Source organism: Onychostoma macrolepis, chromosome 05, assembly GCF_012432095.1.
Source record: "Onychostoma macrolepis isolate SWU-2019 chromosome 05, ASM1243209v1, whole genome shotgun sequence".
NCBI classification, from domain to species: Eukaryota; Metazoa; Chordata; class Actinopteri; order Cypriniformes; family Cyprinidae; genus Onychostoma; species Onychostoma macrolepis.
The window spans coordinates 21709350-21736935 of record NC_081159.1 but is presented as its reverse complement, the minus strand read 5'-3'; the positions used below and the strand labels follow the sequence as shown (position 1 = coordinate 21736935).

The 27586-nt window shown below is 36.3% G+C and overlaps 1 protein-coding gene across 2 annotated transcripts in view; it reads right to left on the bottom strand.

The window, feature by feature from the left end:
• Positions 1 to 27586, bottom strand: part of ppp3cca (protein phosphatase 3, catalytic subunit, gamma isozyme, a) — a 41748-nt gene that overhangs the window by 7716 nt on the left and 6446 nt on the right. For both annotated transcript variants that reach the window (XM_058775289.1, XM_058775288.1), the window contains exons 2-12: positions 26598 to 26795; positions 23193 to 23317; positions 12974 to 13085; positions 6646 to 6791; positions 6395 to 6534; positions 5270 to 5347; positions 4902 to 4996; positions 4278 to 4403; positions 3801 to 3878; positions 697 to 784; positions 119 to 216 (exon numbers count right to left, since the gene is read on the bottom strand). In XM_058775289.1, the coding sequence (XP_058631272.1) occupies positions 119 to 216; positions 697 to 784; positions 3801 to 3878; positions 4278 to 4403; positions 4902 to 4996; positions 5270 to 5347; positions 6395 to 6534; positions 6646 to 6791; positions 12974 to 13085; positions 23193 to 23317; positions 26598 to 26795 (1284 nt within the window). The remainder of the gene's footprint in view (positions 1 to 118; positions 217 to 696; positions 785 to 3800; positions 3879 to 4277; positions 4404 to 4901; positions 4997 to 5269; positions 5348 to 6394; positions 6535 to 6645; positions 6792 to 12973; positions 13086 to 23192; positions 23318 to 26597; positions 26796 to 27586) is intronic.

The window sequence follows — 27586 nt, the reverse complement described above, 5'->3', positions numbered from 1 at the left end:
GCAGTGCTGGATCACACGTGGCGATGATGATCCACTACAATTTCCAGGTTGGATGCGAGAGGCCTGCAAATCCACTTTACTAATCTACCATTACAAAACCACAAACATGCTCACTTACCATTCTGTAAGGTCTGCTTGCCTCCAGACAACACTCCTAGAGGTAGCGTTCCGGTTGGGGTGAGCCCTTTGAGGGTCAGTACACTCTCGCTCTCTTCCCTGAGGCATAACACACACACACACACACACACACACACACAGTATTAGGGTTGTGTTCAAAGAACTAAACAGCACACAGTCAATTGGGGTGGGGTAGGAAAAAAAAAAAAAAAAAAAAAAAAAGAGGAAACTTATGGTAATTTGAAACTTTGCTGCAGCGCCAACCTAATCCGAATATTGCTCAGAAAACCTAAGACAAAAGACTTCAAGATGTCCTCTGTTCCTCCATTATCTATGGCATTGTTCATCTGGAATAATGTCTAATATAATTAGACCGCTATTCCGCATGATGACTCACTGACGCCAGCTCATTAATCCTAATGGAGGAAAAGTGTGTGTGTGCGTGTGGCATTAAAACAAAACCTTACTGCACACGGAAATTTTTCCTGCCCTTTATACAAACACTTTTTCTCTTTTTGATAACTGTAATTAACTCCCAAGCACACACACACACATACATATAATTGCATACAGACTGACCTGAGAACGGAAAAGACTCTGGCCATTTTCCCAATGGCACGGATCTTATTTCTGATCACCTCCTTACGGACAGCTGGAACTCCACCTTCTTCAAAACACAACAAAAAAAAAGCAGCATCAAACACTGTCACCCCATAGGACCTCTGACCCCCAAACCAGCTAAGGAGGGGGAACCAAAAATGTGGAGATGCTGAGAATCAGACATCCTGAAGAATAATGGTTTATTTTGTTTCAAATGCAGTTCAAAATTCAGTTGTCATAATTTTCAGTTACTCTTTATCAACTTAATACAGCTAAAATGATAATAATAATAATAAGCAATTAAATAACTAAAAAAAAAAACAACATTTACTAAATTAAAAAAAATACTGGATTATTATTAAAAATTGATTATTAGAATTTTACAATACAAGTAATATATTTCTATTGCAATGTCTTCAGTTTTCTGTCAAAATTGCTTGGTTTTAATCAGACCATTGTGACATATGCATGACATATACACCACTACTACTACTCCTGAGGACAACAATAATACAGTATCTCACAGAAGTGAGTACACCCCTCACATTTTTGTAAATATTTTATTATATCTTTTCATGTGACAACACTGAAGAAATGACAATTTGCTACAATGTAAAGTAGTGAGTGTACAGCTTGTATAACAGTGTAAATTTGCTGTCCCCTCAAAATAACTCAACACACAGCCATTAATGTCTAAACCGCTGGCCACAAAAGTGAGTACACCCCTAAGTGAAAATGTCCAAATTGGTCCCAAAGTGTCAATATTTTGTCTGGCCACCATTATTTTGCAGCACTGTCTTAACCCTCTTGGGCATGGAGTTCACCAGAGCTTCACAGGTTGCCACTGGAGTCCTCTTCCACTCCTCCATGACGACATCACGGAGCTGGTGGATGTTAGAGACCTTGCACTCCTCCACCTTCCTTTTGAGGATGCCCCACAGATGCTCAATAGGGTTTAGGTCTGGAGACATGCTTGGCCAGTCCATCACCTTTACCCTCAGCTTCGTTATCATGTTGGAATAGAAGGGAGGGGATCATGCTCTGCTTCAGTATGTCACAGTACATGTTGGCATTCATGGTTCCCTCAATGAACTGTAGCTCCCCAGTGCCGGCAGCACACATGCAGCCCCAGACCATGACACTCCCGCCACTTGCTTGACTGTAGGCAAGACACACTTGTCTTTGTACTCATCACCTGGTTGCCGCCACACACGCTTGACACCATCTGAACCAAATAAGTTTATCTTGGTCTCATCAGACCACAGGACATGGTTCCAGTAATCCATGTCCATAGTCTGTTTGTCTTCAGCAAACTGTTTGCGGGCTTTCTTGTGCATCATCTTTAGAAGAGACTTCCTTCTGGGACGACAGCCATGCAGACCAATTTGATTCAGTGTGCGGCGTATGGTCTGAGCACTGACAGGCTAACCCCCCACCCCTTCAACCTCTGCAGCAATGCTGGCAGCATTCATACGTCTATTTCCCAAACACAACCTCTGGATATGACGCTGAGCACATGCACTCAACTTCTTTGGTCGACCATGGCGAGGCCTGTTCTGAGTGGAACCTATCCTGTTAAACCGCTGTATGGTCTTGGCCACCGTGCTGCAGCTCAGTTTCAGGGTCGTGGCAATCTTCTTATAGCCTACGCCATCTTTATGTAGAGCAACAATTCTTTTTTTCAGATCCTCAGAGAGTTCTTTGTCATGAGGTGCCATGTTGAACTTCCAGTGACCAGTACGAGAGAGTGAGAGGGATAACACCAAATTTAACACACCTGCTCCCCATTCACACCCGAGACCTTGTAACACTAACGAGTCACATGACACCGGGGAGAGAAAATGGCTAATTGGGCTCAATTTGGATATTTTCACTTAGAGGTGTACTCACTTTTGTGGCCAGCAGTTTAGACATTAATGTCTATGTGTTGAGTTATTTTGAGGGGACAACAAATTTACACTGTTATACCAGCTGTACACTCACTACTTTACATTGTAGCAAAGTGTTATTTCTTCAGTGTTGTCACATGAAAAGACATAATAAAATATTTACAAAAATGTGAGGGGTGTACTCACTTCTGTGAGATACTGTAAGTAAGTTGCTTTGGATAAAAGTTTCTGCTAAATGCATAAATGTAATAATAATAATAATAATAATAATAAATTATTATTATTATTTTTATGTAATTTTCAATTGCTTAATATTTCTTAATTATACTATTATATTATTATTATTAATTATATTATTATAATTTTTAATATAATAAAAAAATGTTTATGGTAATACCACTATAATTATTATTCAATTGCTTAATATTTATTATTTTAGCTTTTATCCGTCAGAAAACTGAATGAAGACATCAGTGCTTCACTGTGTAGTTAATAATTGAATATATTTCTCATTCTAAATATAGGGGAAATGCTGTCATCCTCACCATTTTTAAAAGCTAAAAGTTGCATTATTACATTTTGTATAATAACTTGCATTGGTCTAAACTGTTTGGAATTACTCAAATGAGACAATAAGGTGAGCCTGAAGAGCTTCAAAGAGCATTCTGTAAGCCTTGTGTGGGCTTGAGAGTATTTGCAGAGGAGTGTCACGCCTTTGCTCTAATTATTTAAGCAGATCTGTTTCCTGTTCAATAATTACACAAGGTGAAACCACAATCCAACATAGTCCATCCATTGCATTTAAAATATATTAAAATAGAAAACAGTTAGTTTAAACTGCAATAATATTTTGCAATACTACTGTTTTTATGAGTGCACCATCATGTGAATTCTATTCTCCACAACAGACTAAGCAGGAAGTATCATGGGACGACATAAGCAGACATCAGACCTCCAGGGAAAGCATCTTAGACAGCTAGAATGACAGTTGGACACTTCTGAGGACCTGCTGTCTATGCTGATGATGACCAGACTCACTCACTCACTCACTCACTCACTCACATTAAATTTGTTCAGTGAATTAAATTCACTGAACAAATTCATGTCACTAAACATGAAGCAAGAGGAAATCAGCATACCTAACTTTAATTAATCTCAATTGTATAATACATGAGTGTTCAAGAAAACCCTTACCTTCACACAAGTCGTCTCCCTCTGACATGAGTTCATCATCAGAGCAGATGTTTAGGACATTCACCAACATCTCAGTCACTGTAAAAAGTGAAACTTCAATGTTAGATCTGCAATATAAGCTGCTATTTTCCATGATATCTATGTAGTTCTTTATTCAGGGGTCCAATGCTCCTAGAATTCCTAGTTTAACCAAAATATAAATGGCTTACAGCCATGTAAAGATTTGAAAGACTCAGCAAGTCTCAGATGATTTTGTAAAAGGTGCCCTTGACACTGGCACAAATAGAATGACGTTAATATGACGTTTCAGGTTTGAGTTTTTCTGTATTCTTCCCACTGAGAGGACACAGTCAGCCACCAAAGACACGTCATCAGCAAGGTCATTCTTGCCTCTCCTCCACATGTCCTGTCAAATACTACCAACCATCTCAGTCTCACAGCCCCTAAAAATCACAACCCTCACGTTTGGACACTTACCTTTCTCGCCCACAAAGGGCAGCGACCATGTAAACACATCCATGAAGTTGGGTAACCAGTACGGGTGAGGAGAGCAGTTGAACTGTCTAATGTTCATGACATTGTTTTCATATTTCAATACAGCCGCTGAGGAGGAAAAACAAGGGAAGATGTCATGCAAACCATTCATGAAAACCAACAGAAAACAAAACAGAAAAGCAACCTGATAGGCTGCCACACAGGTTCACAAACAGTCATCCAATAATTTGCCATTATAGATTTCTAGACAATTTAGAGTCAGTATATGGTAATAATTACAGCAGATTTGCAGGGTATATTTTTTATTTGCACAGCTGGTGATTGTTACATTATCCTTCAACGGTCCAAATTAGACACTCCAACAATAAATATATGAAATCAGAAGTCTACTGTAAATGATTTAAGTAAAGAAAGAAAAACTCATTCTTGTTAGCTGAGAATGTGGGACTGCTAAATTGGTTGTGAATTAAGTTACGTCACTCGTAATTGCTTTATCAAAGGAGCTGCAAATTAAGTTTCCAAAGTAATAATGACGTTAGGTTTCTTTTTCAGGGTCTGAGAACAGTTTGAGAACAGACCAACGTACTAGAACATAAACTAACATACCTTTGTTGTTATAGACATCTAGGTAATTTGGTGCTGAGAAAATGGTAATTAATGAGGGGAAGCCCGTTGTCTGACTTTTTCTGTACATCCTGTACCTGAAATAGAGAAACACACAAAATTTGTAGATTAGCTCAGCGTGCCAACAAGGCATCTGGCATAGATCAATAAACAAAGCGCTCTCTGTCATTGTTAGATAATGTACTCTTGTCAAATTCAGTGAGTAATGATCCAATGATCCACAGTTGCAGATGGTATATATTTTTTAACAGACACAGGAGGACTACATTGACATCACAAGATTAAACTTGCAAAAGTGCAATTTGGCTTTTTCAATCTCACTATCATGAAACATCATAACCAATACTTACCCTGCGTCTTGCGCTTCATGTGCTCTGATTACTGACAACAGGTTGTTGTTTGTCAGAAAGTCACAAACTGCTGCATAACTGTCAAACAAGAGAAAGACAAACTTCTGAGGGTCTCATAATGAAAGACCGCAAGCATTTTATCAGCCCTTTAAACATCTCAGCCCCTCTAGCTCATACTGAACCAAGCACGAGCCAATGTTCTGAATAAAGCTCTGGGGTTCTCTTTAAGTCCATTCAGTCTCGATACAGTAAACTCTCAAGCTATTAGACCACCACCTGCACTTTGTTAACATTCAGTTGGCGTGGTACAAACAAATGCCAGCTGGACAAGCAAACAGTGAACAAGCACACTTCTATATACACCCAGAACGAAACCAGCTGGGTGACACAGATCAGGTTATTTCCAGGAGTCACTGCAAATCAGACAGGATTTTCGCACCGGCTCACAGATGCCCACATTACTCAGTTAGACGTTTATGAGTAAGTACAAAAAAAGCAAAAGAAAGAGAGAAAGAAAAAGGTTTTACAACAACGGTCCAATCAGCTGTATTCCTCAATATGCAACCAAAGCATATTGCATAAACCTCAATACGCCAAGCATTTATAGTCCTAATTAATAAACCTGATAAAAGTAACTGATTACTCATGCAAACATTACATAACTACATGCATATAGGCTACATATTATATATAATTATATACAATCTACATTCAACCCATGATTTGTGTTTGCGCAAATTACAACAATATGAACTAAAAAAAAATATCAAGATTTATAAAGCAAAAAAAAAACAAATGTTATATGAAAATGAACTGACTTGTAACCTTTTTTTAATGACTTATTTTTGCTACTTTTCAATAGTCTTATGTATAGACATAAACAAGAACAGAATACACAAATGATGCATAAAACAGTTATTATTACAAGTATAATTATAATAGAATTATAAACATAATTTGGATAATAAAAACTTAAAATACTACACTGATTTGTTATGTGTGAATAAAAAGAAGGTAAATACACCTTTAATATAATTTTTTATAATATTATTATAATGTAGAATAAATGTCCTTTTCTCAAAAATCTGCGAGATCTACCCAGTGAATAAAGCTTTGCTTCAGTACCTGAAGAAATAGGAGCAGCCTCTGACTGAGTTGTGGTTAAAGTGCTCTGCCGTCTTCTCACTGCCGTAGTCCTCTCCCGGGTCGGCCCAGATCAAATCACACATAGGCCCAAATGCCGGGGGCTCCTTAAACCTGTCTAACTGCAAAATACAGCGTACAGACAAAGAAAGAAAAAGGCATGAACACATTTTTATTTTGTTTTATAATAAAAAAAGCTGTAAGGAAAGGACAGGACATAAACAGATGCTTACTTTCCTAATGTCATCTAAGCAGTTGATTTCCGGTGAGAGGCCACCGTGTACGCAGAGGAACTGCTGGTTTAGAAGAGCTGCAAGAGGCAAGCAGTCGAAGGCCTCCATACATGCATCATAAACCCTCTCCGAATACTTTATTTTACCTGTGAGGAAACAAAGACAGACAAGTACGACTATGTTAGAGTTAAGAACACTGAAGTCAAGAAAACCCCAGACAAACTAATTTCTCCTTCCCTCAGCGTATGATTCATTGAGCTGCACTGTTGCATTTATTTCATGAAATAAATAATAATAATGATACACAGCTTGAACTTGAAGCAATCAAGAACTCAAACCTTTCAACAACAAATTACAATTCAACAAGTCATTTATATGGCAGTATATCACTCATTCAGTAACATGTTTATCTAAGGTTGACCTTGACATAAGAACAAACAATTGATTAAAGAAATACAGGTAGAGATCATAGGCTATTTATGATAGCTGGGAAATCACATATATCGATAAGGATGTGTCTAAATATCTAATTAAACTGATTTTTGATTCAGTTCAAAAGCAAAACAATTCAATTAGATTTTTTTTTTAAAGTCTGTTATGCTCACAAAAATATAGTAAAACATGAATACTATCTTTTTTATATTATATATATAAATTTATTCATTTATATGTTTTTTAACTTATTGCGGTGATTGCTCAATAAACATTTCTTATTTTTAATCAATTTTGTAAACAGTTGTGCTGCTTAATATTTTTTGTGGAATCCATTCATTTTTTTCTAGAACTGATCATTATAAAGTTCAAAAGAACAGTATTTATTTGAAATAGTCATGTTTTGTAACATACTTTTTTTTTAATCAACTTAAATCATCCTTGCTCAAAATAATTTGTTTACAAAAAAACAAAAAAAAACACATTTTACTGCCCCCACAAGGAGGAATTTGCAGCGGTACTTTAAAACATATTCCAGTACATTGCTTGCTAAAAATATATATGTTATTAATGAATTTATCAAATGAGGACTTAACTACAAAAACAAGCAAGTCCACGTGCTGCTGAAGTACAGACCTGATCTTCAAATCAGTGCATACACTATTTATTTAGTAAAACCGTAAAAGTCATCATAATCAAGACCATGCAAAATTATTTGTTCATAATATTCCATGATGTCACACCCAGCATGTCTGTATGCAGGCAGACAGTAATAACTATACCTAAAGCGACAAAACCTGCCACCAACCAGACACAAAAGCAGCAGGGACTATTCAATTAAATTCAAATGAGCCTAATTAGTGCAATGTGAATCCTTAATTCAGCTGCTGATTAAGCTTATTAATACTTTAGTATCTGGACTGAAGTAGTCTCATTAGTCTTGTCTTCTGGTTTCCACTAAATACAGCTGGGTTATTCACCAAACCGTATTACGCATTCGCTCCTCGAGTGAGGTCTCATGGAGAGCACTTGGGCTTCCACTGAACATTCAGCCATGAAACCACTTCCATCTTTGTTATGCAGAGCACAATAGCAATGCTATTGTATGAGCTTAATAGCAAACAGTGCTCATTTCAAGCACAATAGACTAGTGCCACTGACCCATACAAAACCAAAATCAGAGATTTAATCAGACCTTCAAAAGAACCTTCATTTAAATCTAATTTGGATTTTACCAAGAAGCAAAAGCATAATATACTACAGCATAATGTAATGTGCTATAGTATACAGTGCAATTACATAAGCAAAGACGATACATATGGCCAGGATAACCTTATGAAAAAAGTATTGAACATGCTTCTTGTAGTGTACTTTTAAAGATACATTTATAAAAATAAATAAAAAAAAAAAAAACTGTACTTGCAGATAACAATATTAATGAAATAAAATATAATGTTTTAATAAAATATAACATTTTAATCCTATATCTATAGTGTGCCATTCAATTCATAGCCTTCAGTCACGTGACCGGCTCGAAGACTTGGAGGGCAAAACATCCATAGAACTGCAGCACAAGCGTGTCAATTTTTCATCTGTTTCCCAGGCGCAAATATTTAGATCACCTCTCAAAAGAATAAAACAAAAGGTATTTCTGAACAAAATGCAAGTTTTGTCCATTTGCAATCCATATTAAGCACCCGCGGCAATATTTCAATCATAAACAGTGTGACAAAACGTTGTAAAAACACAAAGTGCCATAATACATTTAAAACGGTAATATTAAAAGATCAATTTCAGTATTCACCATATTAATGATGCATAGTTTACACAGGCAAGCAGATGAGGCCGGAATATGAACGCAATCTGCTAAACGGTTCAATGTTTTCCTTATAATGGTTTTCTATGGGAAGCCATTTAATGTGAAACTTTGCACATTGCGTTTATATTCTGGCTTCATCTTCTTGCCTGTACAAAATATACATAATCAATAAGGTGTTTACTGAATTTCACGTTTTAATATCAGCGTTTTACTACATTATTACTTGATGCAATCTGCATAAAAAATAACTGGCAGTCAGTGACTATCAATACCACATTTAAAATGTAAAAATGAAAGTTAACCCATATTAAATGTACCTAAATATGACATACACGTTTCAAACTGACATTAAAGAATACTTTAGTTTACCACAAATGTTCTCAGTACATTCAGTATACTTTAACAACATTAAAAAAAAAAAAGAAAAGAAAAAAGTAGTAATTATGAAATTACATATGAACTTAAGTCTTAGGTGGGTCAAAATAAGCACTCTAAAGGCCATCTAACTGCATTTAATATAAATTTAAACTAGATTAAATTAATTTCACGGCTTGTGAAAGCATCACACTCAGATCGCACTTCAGTACATTCTTTTAAAATGATTATTTCCAAAATAAGCATGCTGAAACATGCTTTTTCAAAAGGGTAGTCATAGTATTAGCTGAAAACCTGAATTAAAAAAAAAAAAGCAGCAGCTTTTTTTTTTTTCTTCTTCACACACTCATGTTAATACATACAGGGTTTACATTTTGTAGCTATACATAAGAAACTCTGTATTTTACTAATTACAAACCTATAAATGAAATGAAAGTTAATGCTAGCACACTAGCTGATAAATTCCATATGACAAGTGTTTTAAAATTAAATAAAAAAAGTCGCTGCTGCTATGACAAAAGGCAGAAGGGTATGGATATTTCAGGTGTCAACAGCTGAAAATAAGTCCAGGTTGGTCATGTGATCTCCTAGCAGTGGCTTTAGAAATCCTGTAATAACCTCCGGGCAGATGGGTTCCGGGCTCAGTAGATGCAAACCCGGTTCGACCACATCAGACGAGAGAGAAGAAATCCCTGTGTAGAAATATTCTTTGGGACAACAAATATGTCTCTGTATTTGTAAGCAAAAGGAGCATGAATAAACCCAAGCCAGAAAAGCAGCTAAACAGCTTCTTGCGTCTCTATCCCGGCCGGTCATGCTGCATTGAATTAAGGTTTTAAATAAATTATTGTAAAAGAATGCTAATGAGAGGCTTCACAATGAAAAGACATTACTCTCTCATAAATCAGAAGAGGTAATGCTGCGTATAGTGTACAATGGCTCATCAAGTTTGTCTCTTTGTGAGCCAGATGAGCCCTATCCACTTCACTATGCAGCATACTAATAACTCACACCTGGGCACTTTCTGGCTGCTCTACAAACCTTACTCAAATAGAGCTGTCTGTTAGCCTGTTTTCTCAGAGGGACAAAGTGCTGTTTGCAGAAAACAGAGCATGTAAAGCATGCAAAACAAAGACAGCGCCTCTTTATGAACTCTCTCTCAAAAAAGAGTCTTAAAAAGACTTAAAAAGACTTTTTTTTTTTTTTTTTTTTAAGTGTGACCAGTCAATACCGATTTTTACTGATTCCGATTTTTAGAATTGACACGATATTCAAACAAAAATCTATATATGATGTAAAAAAAAAAAATATTTACATAATTCAAAAGTTATTAAACATTACAATTCCCCCAATCTGGATAAAGTTACAGATGTTCTCTCAATTAAACAACTCTCAAAATAAAGTGCTCTGCGATTAGAAGAGAGATAGAAGTAACAACTAACTGAAAAGGAGTTGCTGTATATAACAGAACAGATGTCATTTCCCACTATGTTTCTTAAATTGTCATTTTTTCACTATACTTATTAAATGTTTTCACGTCAAATTCTTACATTGTTTCAATGAATTCAGTTAGAATTAGGGATGCACCGATACCACTTTTTCCAGTACTCGCCCGATACCGATACTTTTATTTTTGGTACTTGTCAGTACAGAGTACCGATACCGATATTTTCATTGCATTTCTACATTTTTTAAATATTGGGTACAGAAACCAAAAGAGTATGTATAATGTTAGTTGGTTAACTTAATTTAACAAATAGATAGTAAAAATCAAAATTTATTCAGACACCTTCAATATTTCTCACATTATCACAGTTTATTCGCTATAGTTTATGATAGTAAAATAGGACAAGAACTCAGAGTTAAACTGTGTCAGAACAAATTCAGCTCGATAATATCAGATAACTTTGATAGAAAGGTATGTGATGGATTACAATCAACCAAAATTATTCAGACAGCTGTTAGTATGACAATATTTACACAACTATCAATACTTTGTCAGGCAACCCTTAGCCTTAATGACAGCCTGTAGTCTCCTGGGCATGCTGTCAACCAGGAGCATGCAAACCTGAACTTCAGTTTTTTTCCCAGACTCGGTCGGAATAATTTTTGGTTCCAAATTTGTATCAATTTTATTGGTAGTCCACTGTATGAAGAATTTTTGGATATAATATATCACAGTTTACTTTATTTTGCTATCCTCACTTACATAAATGAACTATAGAGTCCTGCACCCACTAGTAAAAAATATCAAGAATTATATTTGGTATCTGAATAATTTTTGGTTTAACTGTATATCCTTCGGTTATTTTCACACTTAATTATGCACATTAAAATGTATTTTACAAGTTTTTGTTACTTTCACTGTTCATTTTTTATTTATTTTTTGCTCTATGGTACATCATCTTAAATTCAACTGCATTAGAGCTGCTAAAATCACGCGTTTTGCTGTAATAATGCAGGGAACCACTCGTTATAAATCTCCTAACTGTGATATTTTCAGAAATAGAAGTCGCGTTTTTCTTTGCTTTTCTTTCTAATGCAGAAACATTCATGAAGCAAGCAAAACATGCACAACGCGCGCACGTATTTGTACTGGTGCAGAATGAGAGGGACAGTACAGCCTAGCGCATTTCACACAGGCTGCTAGTTTCACTTTCACCAGAAAGTCGTGTATGCTTAAGGTTGAAAATAAATTATTCATTTTATAGTGAATGCCCCTATAAATTGTCTTATATTTACGATTCAGTTTTAATGATGCATGCTATGTGAGCGAACATCAATAAAGATCACAGAAGTGTGCGCGCGCTCTCTCTCTCTCTCCCTCCCTACCGTTAAGTAACTTGTGCATTGTTTTGCTTACTTGTTTTTGACGTATCCGACCGAACTACAAACGTTCCAGTGATGTCTGTGAGAAAAGTATATTCACTCGACAAGCTAAAAAAATTATATAAATCAAAAAAAATTATGCAGCACTAAAAACAAGCACAGCAGCAAACCTGGCTGGAACTATTTTTAAAACTACATTTTAAATTTCTATTTATTTATTTATTTTTTTAAATCACAAACACTTAACTATGAGGAAGATTGCTAAATTTGATCCAAAACCGTCAGTAATGGCACCAACAGGCAGTGACCATATTGTGAGATTCTGGCATGCTGAGAGATTGAAACAGTAAATATGTTCCAGCCAAACTTGATGTAATAATACATTTCACAGCGTGAGCAGCTGCCTTATGTAGTTTTAACCCACATTAAGTTATTCAATTCATTTAAACAAGTATTACTATTTTGCTAAAGTGGTTCTCTCAGGCAGAAAGATACACTGACCCTTCAACTCCAACAAAACTGCACTGATATGACATTAGCCATAGGCAAAGTAGTAAAAAAGTTATAGTCACCACTAGCAGTTGGCTCAGTATAAAAATCTGCACCAGTTATATCAAGTAAAAACGAAACGCTACCAAATAAAGTCCGCTCTAATAAGGCAAATCAGTTTTTGAACCCTTAACTACAGGAGAAATGTTATACTGTTTGCACGGTAAATGAAAGTGCTAGCTGGTGACAGCTGGCTGAAAATGCAGCTTTTCAGACATCAAAGGGAGAACATCAGTGAAAGCTGAGGAATAGAATGGCGGACGGTTTGAGTCAACATCACTTAGCTCTCAGCACTAATAGATGCTTCATTCCCACAACACTCACATTCCTGTTTGAAGGTGAAGTATTCTGTGAGGTGCCGACACTCATGGTTGCCTCTGAGGAGGAAGAGGGTGTTGGGGTGGTTGATCTTCAATGTCCACAGGAACAGCACACACTAAAAAAAGTGAGAGAGAGAAAGAGACTTACAATTCTGAAGATACTTGACTATTAAATGTCAATCGGCACACCTATGAGAGGAAAGGAAGACCGGTCTCAGATTTTACATCAATAAACAGGGGAAAACATCCCATTTTAATCATTTTTTGATGTCTTGAATAAAAAGTGAGGTCTCTTTATTCAAATAACTATGCAAAGGAAAATTTGTAATTATTATTGCATTTGAAGTTTTAATTTCATTTTTAATTTTATGCCTCATAAGTTTCAAAGGCTATATACACAGAAAGCTCAAAAGTAACAAGATTTAAAGGAATGGTTCACCCAAAAATGAAAACGTACCTAACCTCAGGCCATAAAAGATTTAGATGCGTTTGTTTCTTCATTCTTCAAAATTTGATAGAGATATTTGATATTCTTACAAATATGCACCTTTTCACTTCACAAAATGTTAACTGATGGACTGGAGTCATGTGGATTATTTGTGATGTTTTTATCAGCTGTTTGAACTCTGACGGCACCCATTCACTGCAGAGGATCCATTGGTGAGCAAGTGATGCATTGCTAAATTTCTACAAATCTGTTCCTATGATGAAACAAACTCATCTACATCTTGGATGGCCTGACGGTGAGTAAATATTGAGCAAATTGTCATTTTTGGGTGAGCTAATCTTTTGAAATAGTCTTAATAAACATAATAATTCAATGAACGGTATACAATAATTTCACTATTAACTTTACAAACAAACAAAATAAAACATAATAAATACAAATATAAACTTCCAATTTCATAATTTGATAATTTGATAATTCATAATTTGATTTAAAAAAATCCAATAATTTCCCCATGAGAAACCATTTAAAAAATGTTGATAAGGGTAATTTCTGAGGTCAAGAAAAATGTTTCCTACTATCATTTAAAGCAGGACACTAATGAAACATTTTACAGTAAAGGAAGATTTACCAAAAGAAAATATTATATTATTTTCCATTTAAAGGAAAATATTAATTTCCGTTATATTCCATTTAAAGACAATTTGACTGTTTTCAATGCTCAATGGCAAGATTATGGCACAATCAGTGTCCTTTCACTGTTTGGTGCACAACAGATGGCCAACTGGGTGCATGAAGGACTGCAAAAGTGGGAGTGAGTGGTCACATGGTAATTATTTCCAATGACATTATTCTAAACAACAGGTTTGGTTCATTTACACATCTAAAATTCACACTAAAGTACAGAGCGTGTTTGGCAGCAAATAACACAAAGTCTTGGCAATACACTGATCGTTTGATTGAGATGCCTGATCTTCTGAACAGTACAGAGTACATGCACACTCTTTTCAGCCTCATTAAAATCCATTTTTCTTAATCCCGCCATCTAATTTGCATGCAAAATCCCAGACACCACTCAATGTGGGGAGAACAGGACACCAAGGTAACCAAGGACGACAGGTGTGCATTTAAATGACATGTGAAATAATAGACACGTGGGAGGGTGCGAGCGGGGGGTGGGATGCATCAGCGCCGAGAGCTGCGACCTGGGCCTACGCAAAAGGAATAATGAGCTGAAAATTGCAGGTAATAGTGGCCATGAGAAGAAGACCTGAGCATAGGCTATTACTGCTGAATGGCAGATGACACAGAAAGACACAGAGGAACCTGTTTTTTTTTTTTTCTTAAAGTTTACATGGTGCTTCAGGTTACTGCCTGGTTTCATCCATTGGTCACCTGGTCATCCATTAAAGGGTTAGTTCACCCCGAAATGAATATTCTGTCATTAATTACTCACCCTCATGTCGTTCCAGACCCGTAAGACCTTCGTTCATCTTCGGAACACAAATTAAGATATTTTTGATGAAATCGGAGAGCTATCTGAACCTCCATAGTGCAGAAACGTAGTAAATACATCGGTAAAACAGTCCATGTGACATCAGTGGCTCAACTTCAGTTTTGCGACGCTACGAGAATACTTTTTTTTTGCGCAAACAAAACAAAAATAACAATTTACTCAACCATTCTTCTCCCCAGAGTTGCGTCTTCCGCCATTTTAGAAAGTATCACAATGCATTCACATGCTTTCCCCCCAAGCGTAAACAACGCTTATTACGCAGATTGCGTTCATGTGCACGCATTGGTTGAATGTAGTAAACTAAGACATTTTTTTCAGATTTCAGACTGACTAAAATAGAAAAATGTTTCTATTCAATATATTTTAAAATTGCAATAATATTTCTGGTGTATTTTTATCTAATAAATTCAGCCTCAATGAGCATAAGAGACTTCTTAAAAACTAGGAGTGTCAACGTTAACGCATGCGATTAATCTAAAAAAATTTTTTTAATGCAAATTAATCGCTTGATAAGGTTTGACCCCAACTTCTTCCCGTCATCGCAGCGCGGAAGGTTATCTATCATTGTGTGATGAGGGTACAGTGAACCAGTGTTGGCACAAGTGGGCTATTTTGAAAATACAGTTGCGGGAAAAATGACAGAACCGTGGGTTGTGGTTTTTTGGGCTACTTTTATAACGTACTGCGGCCGCCCAAAGTGTATATAGTAGTGCTGTCAATCGATTAAAAAATTGAAATCGCGTTAAATCACAGTCATGGACTGTGATTAATCATGATTAATCGCAAATTTAAAATACTAGGATTTACCTGTAAATGTGTTGAAAAAGAAATGCATGACAAACTAGTTTAAGGAAACCGAATCTTTCACACTTCTGCCAGGTATGAGACATAATCCTTATTATTCTTTTATCAATATTCTTTTGTTTTTATTCAGCCATTATCAGTCTTTATACTGGCAATGAAACGTTTACCAAGCCACATTGCTTCAATCCCAGTATACATTTACCCAACTATTACCAAAAGTATTTCTAAGTAAATACAACAAAACATTTTCTTGCGACCTTACGAGAAGTATTATGACAAAATGCATTATGAAGAAGAATCGGACCTGTTCTGCAGGTGCATTAGAGCTAATATTAGCATCATGCTTCATAAGACAATTTATGAGACTAATAGTGCACTTTTACTCAGAACTCACTCCAAACCACCATTGAGTGTTTGTAATAACTTCCTTTTGCAATCACATGTGGAATTTGGTCGTTTACTGTTGTTAAAACATGCTATTTATAGCCTTTTATATCGCTGCACAAATTAGCATTTCAGATATACACATATTCCTCTCAAGAAAATCACATACAGACCATATCTATCGTAATCGTGTGTTTATTGTCTTATATAATCTACAGTGGCTGTTGTCATGTTTATTTCTGCTGTGTAAAAGCCTTCACATGTGCTCTGCTGAAACTCATGTTGCTTGTGATGTTAACCACCTCTCCGTTCTTAAGTTGCCAGGGATACATTTCAAGTATAATACACATTTGTAAAAGGATTTTAAATTTTTATTTGTCTATATACACTTTGGGCGGCAGTGGTACATTATAAAAGTAGCCCAAAAAACCGCAGCTCACGGCTCTGTAATTTTCCCGCGACTGTATTTTCAAATAGCCCACTTGTGCCGTTACCCTGGCAACACTGGTTCGCTGTAACCTCATCACACAATGATAGATAACCTTCCGCGCTGCGATGACGGGAAGAAGTTGGGGTCAAACCTTATCAAGCGATTAATCTGCGTTAAAAAAATATTAACGCGTTAATTTTTTTTGATTAATTGCATGCGTTAACGCGTTAACGTTGAAACCCCTAGTATATAGACAAATAAAAATTTAAATAGATCCTTTTACTAATGTGTATTATACTTGGAATGTATCCCTGGCAACTTAAGAACAGAGAGGCGGTTGTAAACAACGTGAGTATCAGCCAGAACAGCAGAAATAAACATGACAACAGCCACTATAGATTATATAAGATAATAAACACACGATTACGATAGATATGGTCTGTATGTGATTTTCTGGAGTTGAATGTGTACATCTGAAATGCTAATTTGTGCAGCGATATAAAAGGCTATAAATAGCATATTTTAATGACCAAATTCCACATGGAACCGCAGAAGGAAGTTATTACAAACACTCGATGGTGGTTTGGAGTGAGTTCTGAGTAAAAGTGTACTATTAATCTCATAAATTGTCTTATGAAGCATTATGCTAATATTAGCTCTAATGCACCTGCAGAACAGGTCCAATTCTTCTTCATAATGCATTGTGTCATAATACTTCACGTAAGGTCGCAAGAAAACGTTTTGTTGTATTTATTTAGAAATACTTTTGATAATAGTTGGGTAAATGTATACTGGGATTGAAGCGATGTGGCTTGGTAAATGTTTTATTGCCAGTATAAAGGCTGATAATGGCTGAATAAAAACAAGAATTATGATAAAAGAATAATAAGGATTATGTCTCATACCTGGCGGAAGTGTGAAAGGTTCTGTTTCCTTAAACTAGTTTGTCATGCATTTCTTTATTTCAACACATTTACAGGTAAATCCTAGTATTTTAAATTTGTGATTAATCATGATTAATCACAGTCCATGACTGTGATTAACGCGATTCAATTTTTTAATCGATTGACAGCACTATTGAAAACATTTCAAAAATGGTACAGACCCCAAATTTTTTAACAGTAGTGTAACTACATACATGTATACATACACATAATAGGGATAGACGATTAATCAAAAAGTAATCATAACCAAAATTCAGAAACTCTAACCGTCGGTTATTTCGGGATTCTAATCCTGTTAATACATTCCCCAGGGTTGCCAGGTCCAAAAAACAAAACAAGCACGATTACTATTCAAAACTAGACCAATCGCGTTTTTGCACTGGAGTTTTCACCTCTGTCAGGTGTCCCCTTAATCAAAATCGCATTAAGAGCGATTGCTTTAGTTAAAAAAAATAAAAAAATAAAAATAAAAAATTGACTAAAACACAACCCACAGCAGCAGCCCGAACTGGCAACCCTGACTTTCCCCTTAAAAACATGCTACTGCATGTGTAATCACGTGACTCCGTCCAGTCAGCAGCATGGAAGCAACACTGAACGCCGAGTCATCTGAGCAACTGGAGTAGTGTAAAAATATGCTTTTTACATTTTTTTAATGTGAAAATATCATTTTTATATTCAAACTGAAAGGTGACTTTTTTTATAAGATGCTTTCATTTCAAGAAATGTGTGCTTTAATTTCAATTGATCAAAATATTCAATAAATAACCATAAATAGTTTGTTTCCTTCGATTATTTTAAAATCACAAAGATAGGAAATGCACTCTTTCATTAGATAAAATATCCCACCTTATTTGAGCAAAATTACAGTACAAACCTTGTCAGTGAACTATGAGGGCAAATAAATGAAATAATCTTTCATTAATTGTAAAATGTTCAATTAATTGGGATTTTGATTCTAGGTCATTTGGTAATACATAAATAAGAATATTTTATTATTTTGTTGAGCAGAGCTCTACTTTATTCAAATGAGTCAGGACTGAATAAAGTTCAGCTCTGTTCATGTCACTGGAAATGACCAACTCACTGAAAATGAACAACTGTATGCAAGTCACTTCGTGAAAGACACTCAAGAATGTCTAACTAATGAACTCCTCACACAGGATCAAAGTGTGAGCGGTCAGTGACAGTCAATCAGTGGAGACCCGCGACAAGCAGAGCGGTCCATGCTTTAATGCTCTATGACTCATCTCTTATGAAAGGGTACAGCGTCTGACAGGTTATCAAATAGCTCCACTCAGACAACTCCTCCAGTGACACATCCAAATGAGACGACTGAGAAAGAGAGGTCATTTAACCGTACAGCTTAACAAGGTCTCTGATACTTTAGTTCTTTATTCTAAAGCATCCACAGCTCCTGCACAGTAACGTTTTCTCTTTTAAGAGTGACATTTAGTGAACTCACACAGCCTACACTTACCAAAACCAATCAATCACACAAAAAGTAGAGGCTCGAGTAAACTACATATAGGTAATTATTACCTTTTATTCACTTAAGTTAAAAAAAGTTTGTTGCCACCATTTCATTCTGTGATCCTGCACGCCGAATAGCATACGACGGACAAATATTGATTAGCCAATGTCTTGAACAAGTTCCTAATATTAAAGTTTTGTACATAAAACATACAATACAAGCACATGGATTTTTTCTAGGTGTCTAAAGTATATAAAAAGAATACACTTACACTCTTACAAACTCTTTGATCTAGAACAGCATGTCAATGTCCCCACTCACCAGATGGGACATGCACTTGATCTTGTGCTGACATATGGCTTTTCTCTGTACGATCTTGAAGTACTTGACAACGGGTTTTCTGACCATAAATCTGTTTTGTTTTCTGTTCCCTGGGTTTCTAATACTCCTAAAGCCACTCAACTTACCCGTCACTCTCGATTAATTACATCTACTACTAGCGAAGCCTTCTCATTAGCTTTTTGTGAGGCTATTAAATCAGTAGGTGTCAGTCAATGTGACTTGAGTGCAGAGGAGTTCCTGTTCAGGCTAAATTCCACATGTGTGGACGTCTTAGATTCAGTTGCTCCTGTAAAGGCCTCAAAACTCAAACCTAGATCTGAGCCCTGGATTGATGACAACATACGCTCTCTGAGGCAGAACACTAGGAGAGCGGAGCGTAAGTGGAAAAAGGATCGGCTACACATTTCCTTTGACATTTTAAGAGATTCATTATTTAAATTTCAGAAGGCAGTCAGAGCAGCAAAATCCAAGTACTTCACAGCAATTATTGAAAAGAATTACCACAGACCTAAAACTTTTTACTATTTTTAATGCTGTTGTTAATCCAACTGTTTGTGAGCACCCAGATGTGTCAAATACTTTGTGTGATGACTTTCTTAGAAGGATCCAAAACAGGTGGAGATATCCCCAACCTGATATCACTAATCTTATTAATAAAAAATCTATTTCTTCAATCTGTGTTGTTGAGTTCAGCCAGTTTGAACCTATTTCTTTTTTACATCTCCAAGACATAGTGTGTCAGTTAAAGCCATCTGGCTCCCCCATTGATGCTATTCCTCCTTATTTCCTGAAACAAGTTTTTGGTGCAGTGGGTCCCTATCTTGTGACCACGATAAACCGATGTTTTGAGACTAGTACTGTACCGGATGTTTTAAAACATGCTACAGTTTATCCTTTGCTTAAGAGGTCGAACCTAGATCCTTCTGTTTTAGCCAATTATAGACCCATTTCCAATCTGTCTTTTATTACAAAGATATTAGAAAAAGTAGTTCTGCAACAGCTTCAAATTTTTCTTGATGAAAATAAGATCTTTGAAGTCTTTCAATCAGGCTTTAGAAAACACAGCTCGACTGAGACTGCACTTCTGAATGTTTTAAATGATATTCTACTAACTGGTGACGCTGGGGATCATGCTGTGCTTGTGCTCCTAGACTTGAGCGCTGCTTTCGACACTGTGGACCACTCTGTTTTGCTTGCTCGCTTGGAGCACTGTGTAGGCATAAAAGGAAGTGATCTTGAATGGTTTAAATCATATTTCTCTAATCGTAGTTTTGGAGTTAATATTGGTGATCTCTCATCTAAAGTAGCTTCTTTGTCATGTGGTGTTCCCCAGGGATCCATATTGGCTCCTGTTCTTTTTTCATTGTATATGCTCCCATTGGGTTCTATATTTAGGAAGCATGGTCTGTCTTTCCATTGCTATGCAGACGACACTCAAATCTACTTGCCCTTTAAACAGAGTTCAAAAGGTCTGGAAGCACTTATGTCATGCCTGTCTGATGTGAAAGCCTGGTTGTCTTTAAGAAAATTTAATTTCAATGAGAGTAAAACTGAAATAATTGTGTTTGTTCCGTCGGACTCTCGTAGTACAACGATAGTAAATCTTGGCGATTTAACTTCTTCTGTGAAGCCTTGGGTAAGAAATCTGGGTGTCATTTTTGATGATGGTTTAAAATTTGACAGACAGGTAAATACAGTGGTTAAGTCCTGCTTTTTTCAGCTTCGACTTCTAGCAAAAGTAAAACCTATCCTGTCTAGTAAAAATTTTGAAAAATTCATTCTTTTATTACTTCTAGATTAGACTACTGCAACTCTCTGTATTTGGGGATTGGTCAGTCAGCCCTATCCCGTCTGCAGTTAGTTCAAAATGCAGATGCTAGGCTTTTAACAAGTACCAAAAAAACGGGATCATGTTACACCAGTTTTACATTCTCTGCACTGGTTGCCTGTGCGCTATAATGTCAATTTTAAAATTCTTCTTTTAGTGTTTAAATCATTAAACGGTTTGGCCCCTGCCTATCTATCAGAATTATTGATTGAACATCGGCCCCTCTTGTCTCTCCGGTCGTCCAACCAGAGATTATTATGCGTCCCAAAGTCGAAGTTGAAATGCAGGGGTAACCACGCGTTCTCAGTTGCTGCACCTAGATTGTGGAATCCTCTGCCCCTCTGTATTAGATCTGCACCTTCACTATCTGTTTTTAAATCCATGTTGAAAACCTACCTTTTTGAATTGGCATTTTATCAATTAGTACTTTGAATTGTTTTTTTTTAGAAATTTCTTTGCATTGTCTTATTTGAATTGTTTTTATTGTGCAGCACATTGGCCAACCCATGGTTGTTTTTAATAGTGCTATATAAATAAAATTGACATTGACAAACTCCATGACTTGATTTGGCCTATAAAACAACAACAAAAAAAACACTGAGGAATCAATTCCAGAGTTGATTCGAATGATTTTGGAATTGAACAGCCCTACAACTCTGCCCTTTTTTAGTTGATTTTATCAGGGTTATATAGGCATGCTTATCTGTTGTAAGTCAACATTAAGGCAAAGCAAACCATATTATATTGTCCTATCAGAGCAGCTGCAGTAACTATGTAAAAGATGACATGGTAAACTATAAGACTCAACACGATTGTTGACCAACAAATCTTTACTGGAGATGTTATAGCATAATCTGCTTTGCCTCTCTTTTGTGCTTATGTGTGGTAGTTGAAGCACTGTTGCTAATGTGGCAGTGTAGCCATTGGTAATGCCTTAACAGATGGTTCAGAGAAGACGTCAGATTCTCAGCCAAGTAAGAATAAGCCAAGACATGCACGCAATTCCCACTGGTACATGTAGAGGATCCCTGAATCCTAGGGCCCTATGAAATCAGTTTTCTTTATTCCCCAATTCCGTTTTAATTTTTTTCTCCAAATTGTGTTTAAATTTTTCTGGATTCTTTTTTTTTTTTCCTTCTTCAGTTTAAAATTTTCTATACTCTGCTTTAATGATAAAATACAATTTTAGTAAAATTTTATTTCTTTTTTACATCTCCAAGACATAGTGTGTCAGTTAAAGCCATCTGGCTCCCCCATTGATGCTATTCCTCCTTATTTATTTTGACATTATATTGAACATATATTGAGGCGGCAGATGCCGAAAGCACCGCGACCGTCACACTGCTTCCGTTTGTGTGTAGTAAACAAAACCACGCATCTGCATTATTCATTCACACAGAACATGCAGGATTCATATTTAAAATAGTATTTTTGCAGCTTAATATTCAAAGACATTAGTCCATATCACATTTTGATTTAAGTGTAATTACCTACTTTTGATTTATCCATCTAAAATGTAGCAAATTTTGTGTCATTCCGCGTTACACAGTAAATTCGGTTTTTATGACTGGATTCCACGATTCTGTCCATGTTTTCCACATCACGGTACTCTCCACCTGAGTTGACATCATTTGCCACAATCGCTTTTTCAATGATGTACATCTCTAATTGACAGGTGAATATCCGATCAGTCCACTTACATGGCAGATGCAAATGCACGTATCCGATTCATATTAAGATTTATTTTCACACATGAATGAGGCCTGAAACTGATCTGAGAATATCAGAACTCGAGCGTTTTACTCCTGTTTACATGTTCACGGGTCGTATCTGATTTTTTTGGAATTGGGTCGCTTGAGCCATGTAATTGAAAGGCAGCCTCATTGGTTGCTATATAAATAAATTAGCCAACATTTTGGGGGAAAATAAAACACACACACAGAAATCTGTGAATAACAGGTGTTACAGTGTCCAGTGAACCAGATTCCTACAGGTGCAGATTCTGTGTGGGCCTCTTGTTCTAGATTACTTCAGTTGAAGAACACGCACTCACCTCAATACTGAAGTATCCTCTGTCTACATAATCACCAAGGAAGAGATAGCGCGTGTTGTCGGGGGAACCACCAACTTCAAAGAGCTTCATGAGGTCGAAGAACTGTCCGTGAACATCACCACATACTGGGGGTGAAAGGGAAAGAAAATAAAAGTTTAAGATTGCACATCACATTAATGGTACTTAACACCCGCCTCATATTGAAACCAACAGCAACTGTAAGCAAAGCGGTAAAAGGTTTTCTGTATCACATCACATTATAAAACAAATGCCATAGCGAAGTGCTGGACTGTACAGAGACCAAACACTTCACATAAATCCATCCTACCTGCATCATCCAGCCAGCAACGGCCACATGTACAAGACTGCTCTGTCACTTAGCAACAACGACACTACATATGAAAATACAGAGGCTGGATCCATTTATAAAACAAAATGTATCTAGAGCCAGAGAGGTTTGTGACATCTATTAATGCATGCTCAAAGGCAGCGATATCTGTAGAGGACATATGAGCTCTAATTCATCTGCATCATAAAATACCGTGCCATGACGCACACAAGAATTAAACCTTGAAGCACAGCATCTTCATAGAGTAATTGAACAAGCTTAACAAGCTCTGTTTGTCACTGATAAGGACCAGCTGAATTTAAGATTAATCAGATGCCACACAAATTCTCCTGTATAATCTGTAAATGCCATTATATGATTTTTCTGTCACTTTCTTTTTTCCATCTCTCAAATAAAAGCAGCAAAACCCATAACTAATTGACAATTATGCATTTTCTCACAAACTAGACTGACTAGGGATGGATCAAAATAGTTGACTAGTCGTCCAACATCTAATTAGCCAATTACTGAGGTAAACCAGTTTGTAATCTAGGATTATTTTTATTAGAGGTCGACCGATAGTGGATTTTACCGATAGCTAGGTTGGATCCAACTGACCGATACCGATTAATCAACCGATAGTTTTCTAAATGGATACTGAAAGAAAGCTAGTGCTTTCCATTTAAAAAAAAAAAAAAAAAAAAAAAAAGCAGTAACAGTACTAAACCATACTTTGTAAATGAATAAAAATATTAATATTATTTACTATATTGATCATTAAAGTTATTTCATAGTTTGCTAATGTTAAAAGAAGAAACTTTAAAATTTAAAAATGTAGCCTATTAGTAGTTAATAGTTGAATGTTGAAATGAATACACTAACAAGGAACAATACTTGTACAGTTTTCATTAATGCTACGAATGAACTCTTATTGTTAAGTGTTACCATTTAATTTCAACAGTCATGCTTAAAGATGGCCATCTTTAAATATCTACACAAGGCCATAGCATTAAAATTACATACATATGGATATTGTATTTGTACTCACACACTTTATTTGCTTCTATTTTTAACACTTGATAATTGCCTAATCAAAAAAAGAAAAAAGAAAAAAAAAAAGTTAGTCACACACCGGGCAAAAGCGCAGTGCTGCGTCTCGGAGAACTTAGAGGCATCACACACACACACCAGACGCTTTGCGTTCAAATCAAGTGGCGGTCTAAAACTATTTATTTAAATCACCAAACGGACATAAGTTTGCTCCAAGAATGAACAATGTGGCGAACTTCACGAGTTTGATGTTCGGTGTTTAAAAAACACAGAGCAAGCGGAAAGAGAACGCGCGATCTATTACAGCTCTCTATATGGCGCATACAGACTTTATTAGAGCCACAGAAAGACAAACGTTTTGCTGATAAATGCACAATGCATAATTTATAGCCTAGGGTGAAGCCATTATGTACATTCACAACGATTTGGGACAAATATAATGTAATTTAATAGAAAACTATGTGAATGGCGCTCTGTTCCGCGGCAGGCTTTTCTGTCGGCTGTATTTAAATGCGAATCTGGAGTTTCCCGCTCTGTGCAGCGCGCAGTGTCACTTGTCAAAATAAACAACACGTGCTGTCAGTGATTTCCGCCTCTAGAGGCCGCTCTTGTACTGTATAATGACAGCAGACCATTCTCAGCCACTCCAGCAACGGTTGCAAACCGGAAAACTATCGGCATGGATTTTTGCCGATGAATGATAGTTGCGGCAATCAACTATCGGTGCCGATTAATCGGCAAAACCGATGAATCGGTCGACCTCTAATTTTTATTTTTATTTCAGTGGCATTATTTTATTTAATGTTGGTTTTTTTATTTATGTTCGCACCATTATGCACATTGGGCTCGGAGAAACGCAATTTCGTTCTGCCGGACACAATAAAGTATTTGAACGAATTATTTTGTGTGCTTGTATAATCAGCCTCTCAACATTTTTTACATTTGTCATGAATTTAAAATTATTACTACTAAATTTATGGGAGATAATGAAAATTATTTGCATGTTATGGCTAATTGACTGATATAGCCTATTACAATTTATATAAACATAAACCTAAAAAAATAAAACTAAAATCAATCATTTTAAATGCTACAAGTGAATTTAGGCCTTAGAAATTTACAAAATTATTCACAGTATGAAAAAAAGATATTCATTTTGAGATTTGCTAAAGATTATATTTATTGTTCTTAAATTATTCATTTTTAAAGATTAACAACATGACGACAACAAAGGTAACATTCAAAAATATGGGAAATGTGCAAGCGCAATATCCACTATTGGCTGTCTGATACAAAAATCAATCAATCAATTAAAAAAAAATACAAATAAATATCACGCATCCCTAATTTATTTAATAAAGTTAAATGTAGACAGGAAAGTAGCACCGTTCAAATCACGGTCAGTTGCATTTGCTCCTTTAGAGCAAATAGTCAACTTGTCATTCAGACAACCCTCCATTTAGTTGATTAGTTTCTGCACATCCCTCCTAGTGTTCACTGACCACATTCCACGGCAGAATCTGTGACTGCTTCCAGTGTTGCGCGCCACTGATCTGCAGACAGTCTCTGTCATTACGAACCAACGGCGCTGACACGGAACTCCATATGAGTCAGTTTGCCGAGGCTGATTCTCCACCGTGACAGTTAGTAACACAAATCAGGTAATCTCTGCAAAGAACTCAACAGCAATGCCAATTTTGTGCACCTGATGAAAACTGCTTTCACAGATGGAATATGGGCCTCCTTGAATAGTTACTTATCAACCAAACCAATCGTTTTACAATTTATTATTTTATTGTTGGCTAAAGGTACACACGCTGATGCCAATGAAGTGTAATAATGAATATTTGAAACGTTGCATGAAGTTTCCATAAGGAAAATCACCTTTTTTGGGGGGAACATTTTTTCTTAGCAGCTAGGTTCAGCCTCAGCAGAACAAAATTGCAAATCAGAACAAAGTTCATTGTAATCTAGACAGATGATTATTTCCCTCAAGCCCTACTAAAGATGTGCTCTTGCTTTCTTACCAGTGATTGGTGCCTCCACCTCTAGCATGCACTTCTCCTGCCTTAGGATGTTGGCACCCTCGTTTATGATGCGCAGCGCAGTGTCCTCCTCCACACGTCCCTCTTTGACCAAATGGTTCTTTAGTATCTCGGTATTTGGCTTACCATCCACAAACAGGTCCTTCGCTGTCAGCCGCTGGTGAGGAGGCAGTGGCACTGCTGTAGGTGTAACAAGAGCAAAATATCAGCTGACAATTCGCACAACTCTACAAGGCAGCATGGAAACAAGCTTCAGTCAGTGTAAAAGAGAAGATACTGAGGCCCCGTTTACACTAGTGTGTTTTCGTTTTAAAACACATAACTTTTGCTACGGTTACGCTTATCGTTTACACTACTCCGGTGTTTTCAAGGTCGAAAACGGAGGCTTTTGGAAACGATGGTGTGGCTGCCCACATTCCCTCTGCGTATCCTTGACGACCGTGTAAATAATAACATCATTCTCATTGTTGTACCCATAGATATGTATAGGTAGATGCCTCATTCAACCACTCCAAGCACGTAGTTACGTCCGCCATCTAAATAATAGGTAATCTACCTATACATATCTATGGTTGTACCTGCATGAATGGTCATGTGACATGCGTTTTCAGGTTGTGTAGTGTAGACTGAGATCGTTTCTGAAACGCAGTGAAAAATTAAAACGCACTAGTGTAAACGGGGCCTAAGTGGTTCATGCCCACTTAGAGCGATAAAGTGCCATTTGAAAATAGTTAAGGAATAAAACATCATTTAATTATTCAAACAATGTAAATAATTCACTTTTTAAATGGACGAATTAACAGACATACACTACATTTCAAAAGTTTGAGGTCAGAACGATTTTCTAATGTTTCTGAAAGTGTCTTTATGCTCACAAAGGTTACATATATTGGATAAAAACACAGTAAAACAGCAATTAAATCATTACGAATTAAATAACCATTTTCTATTTGAATATATTTTCAAAAGTA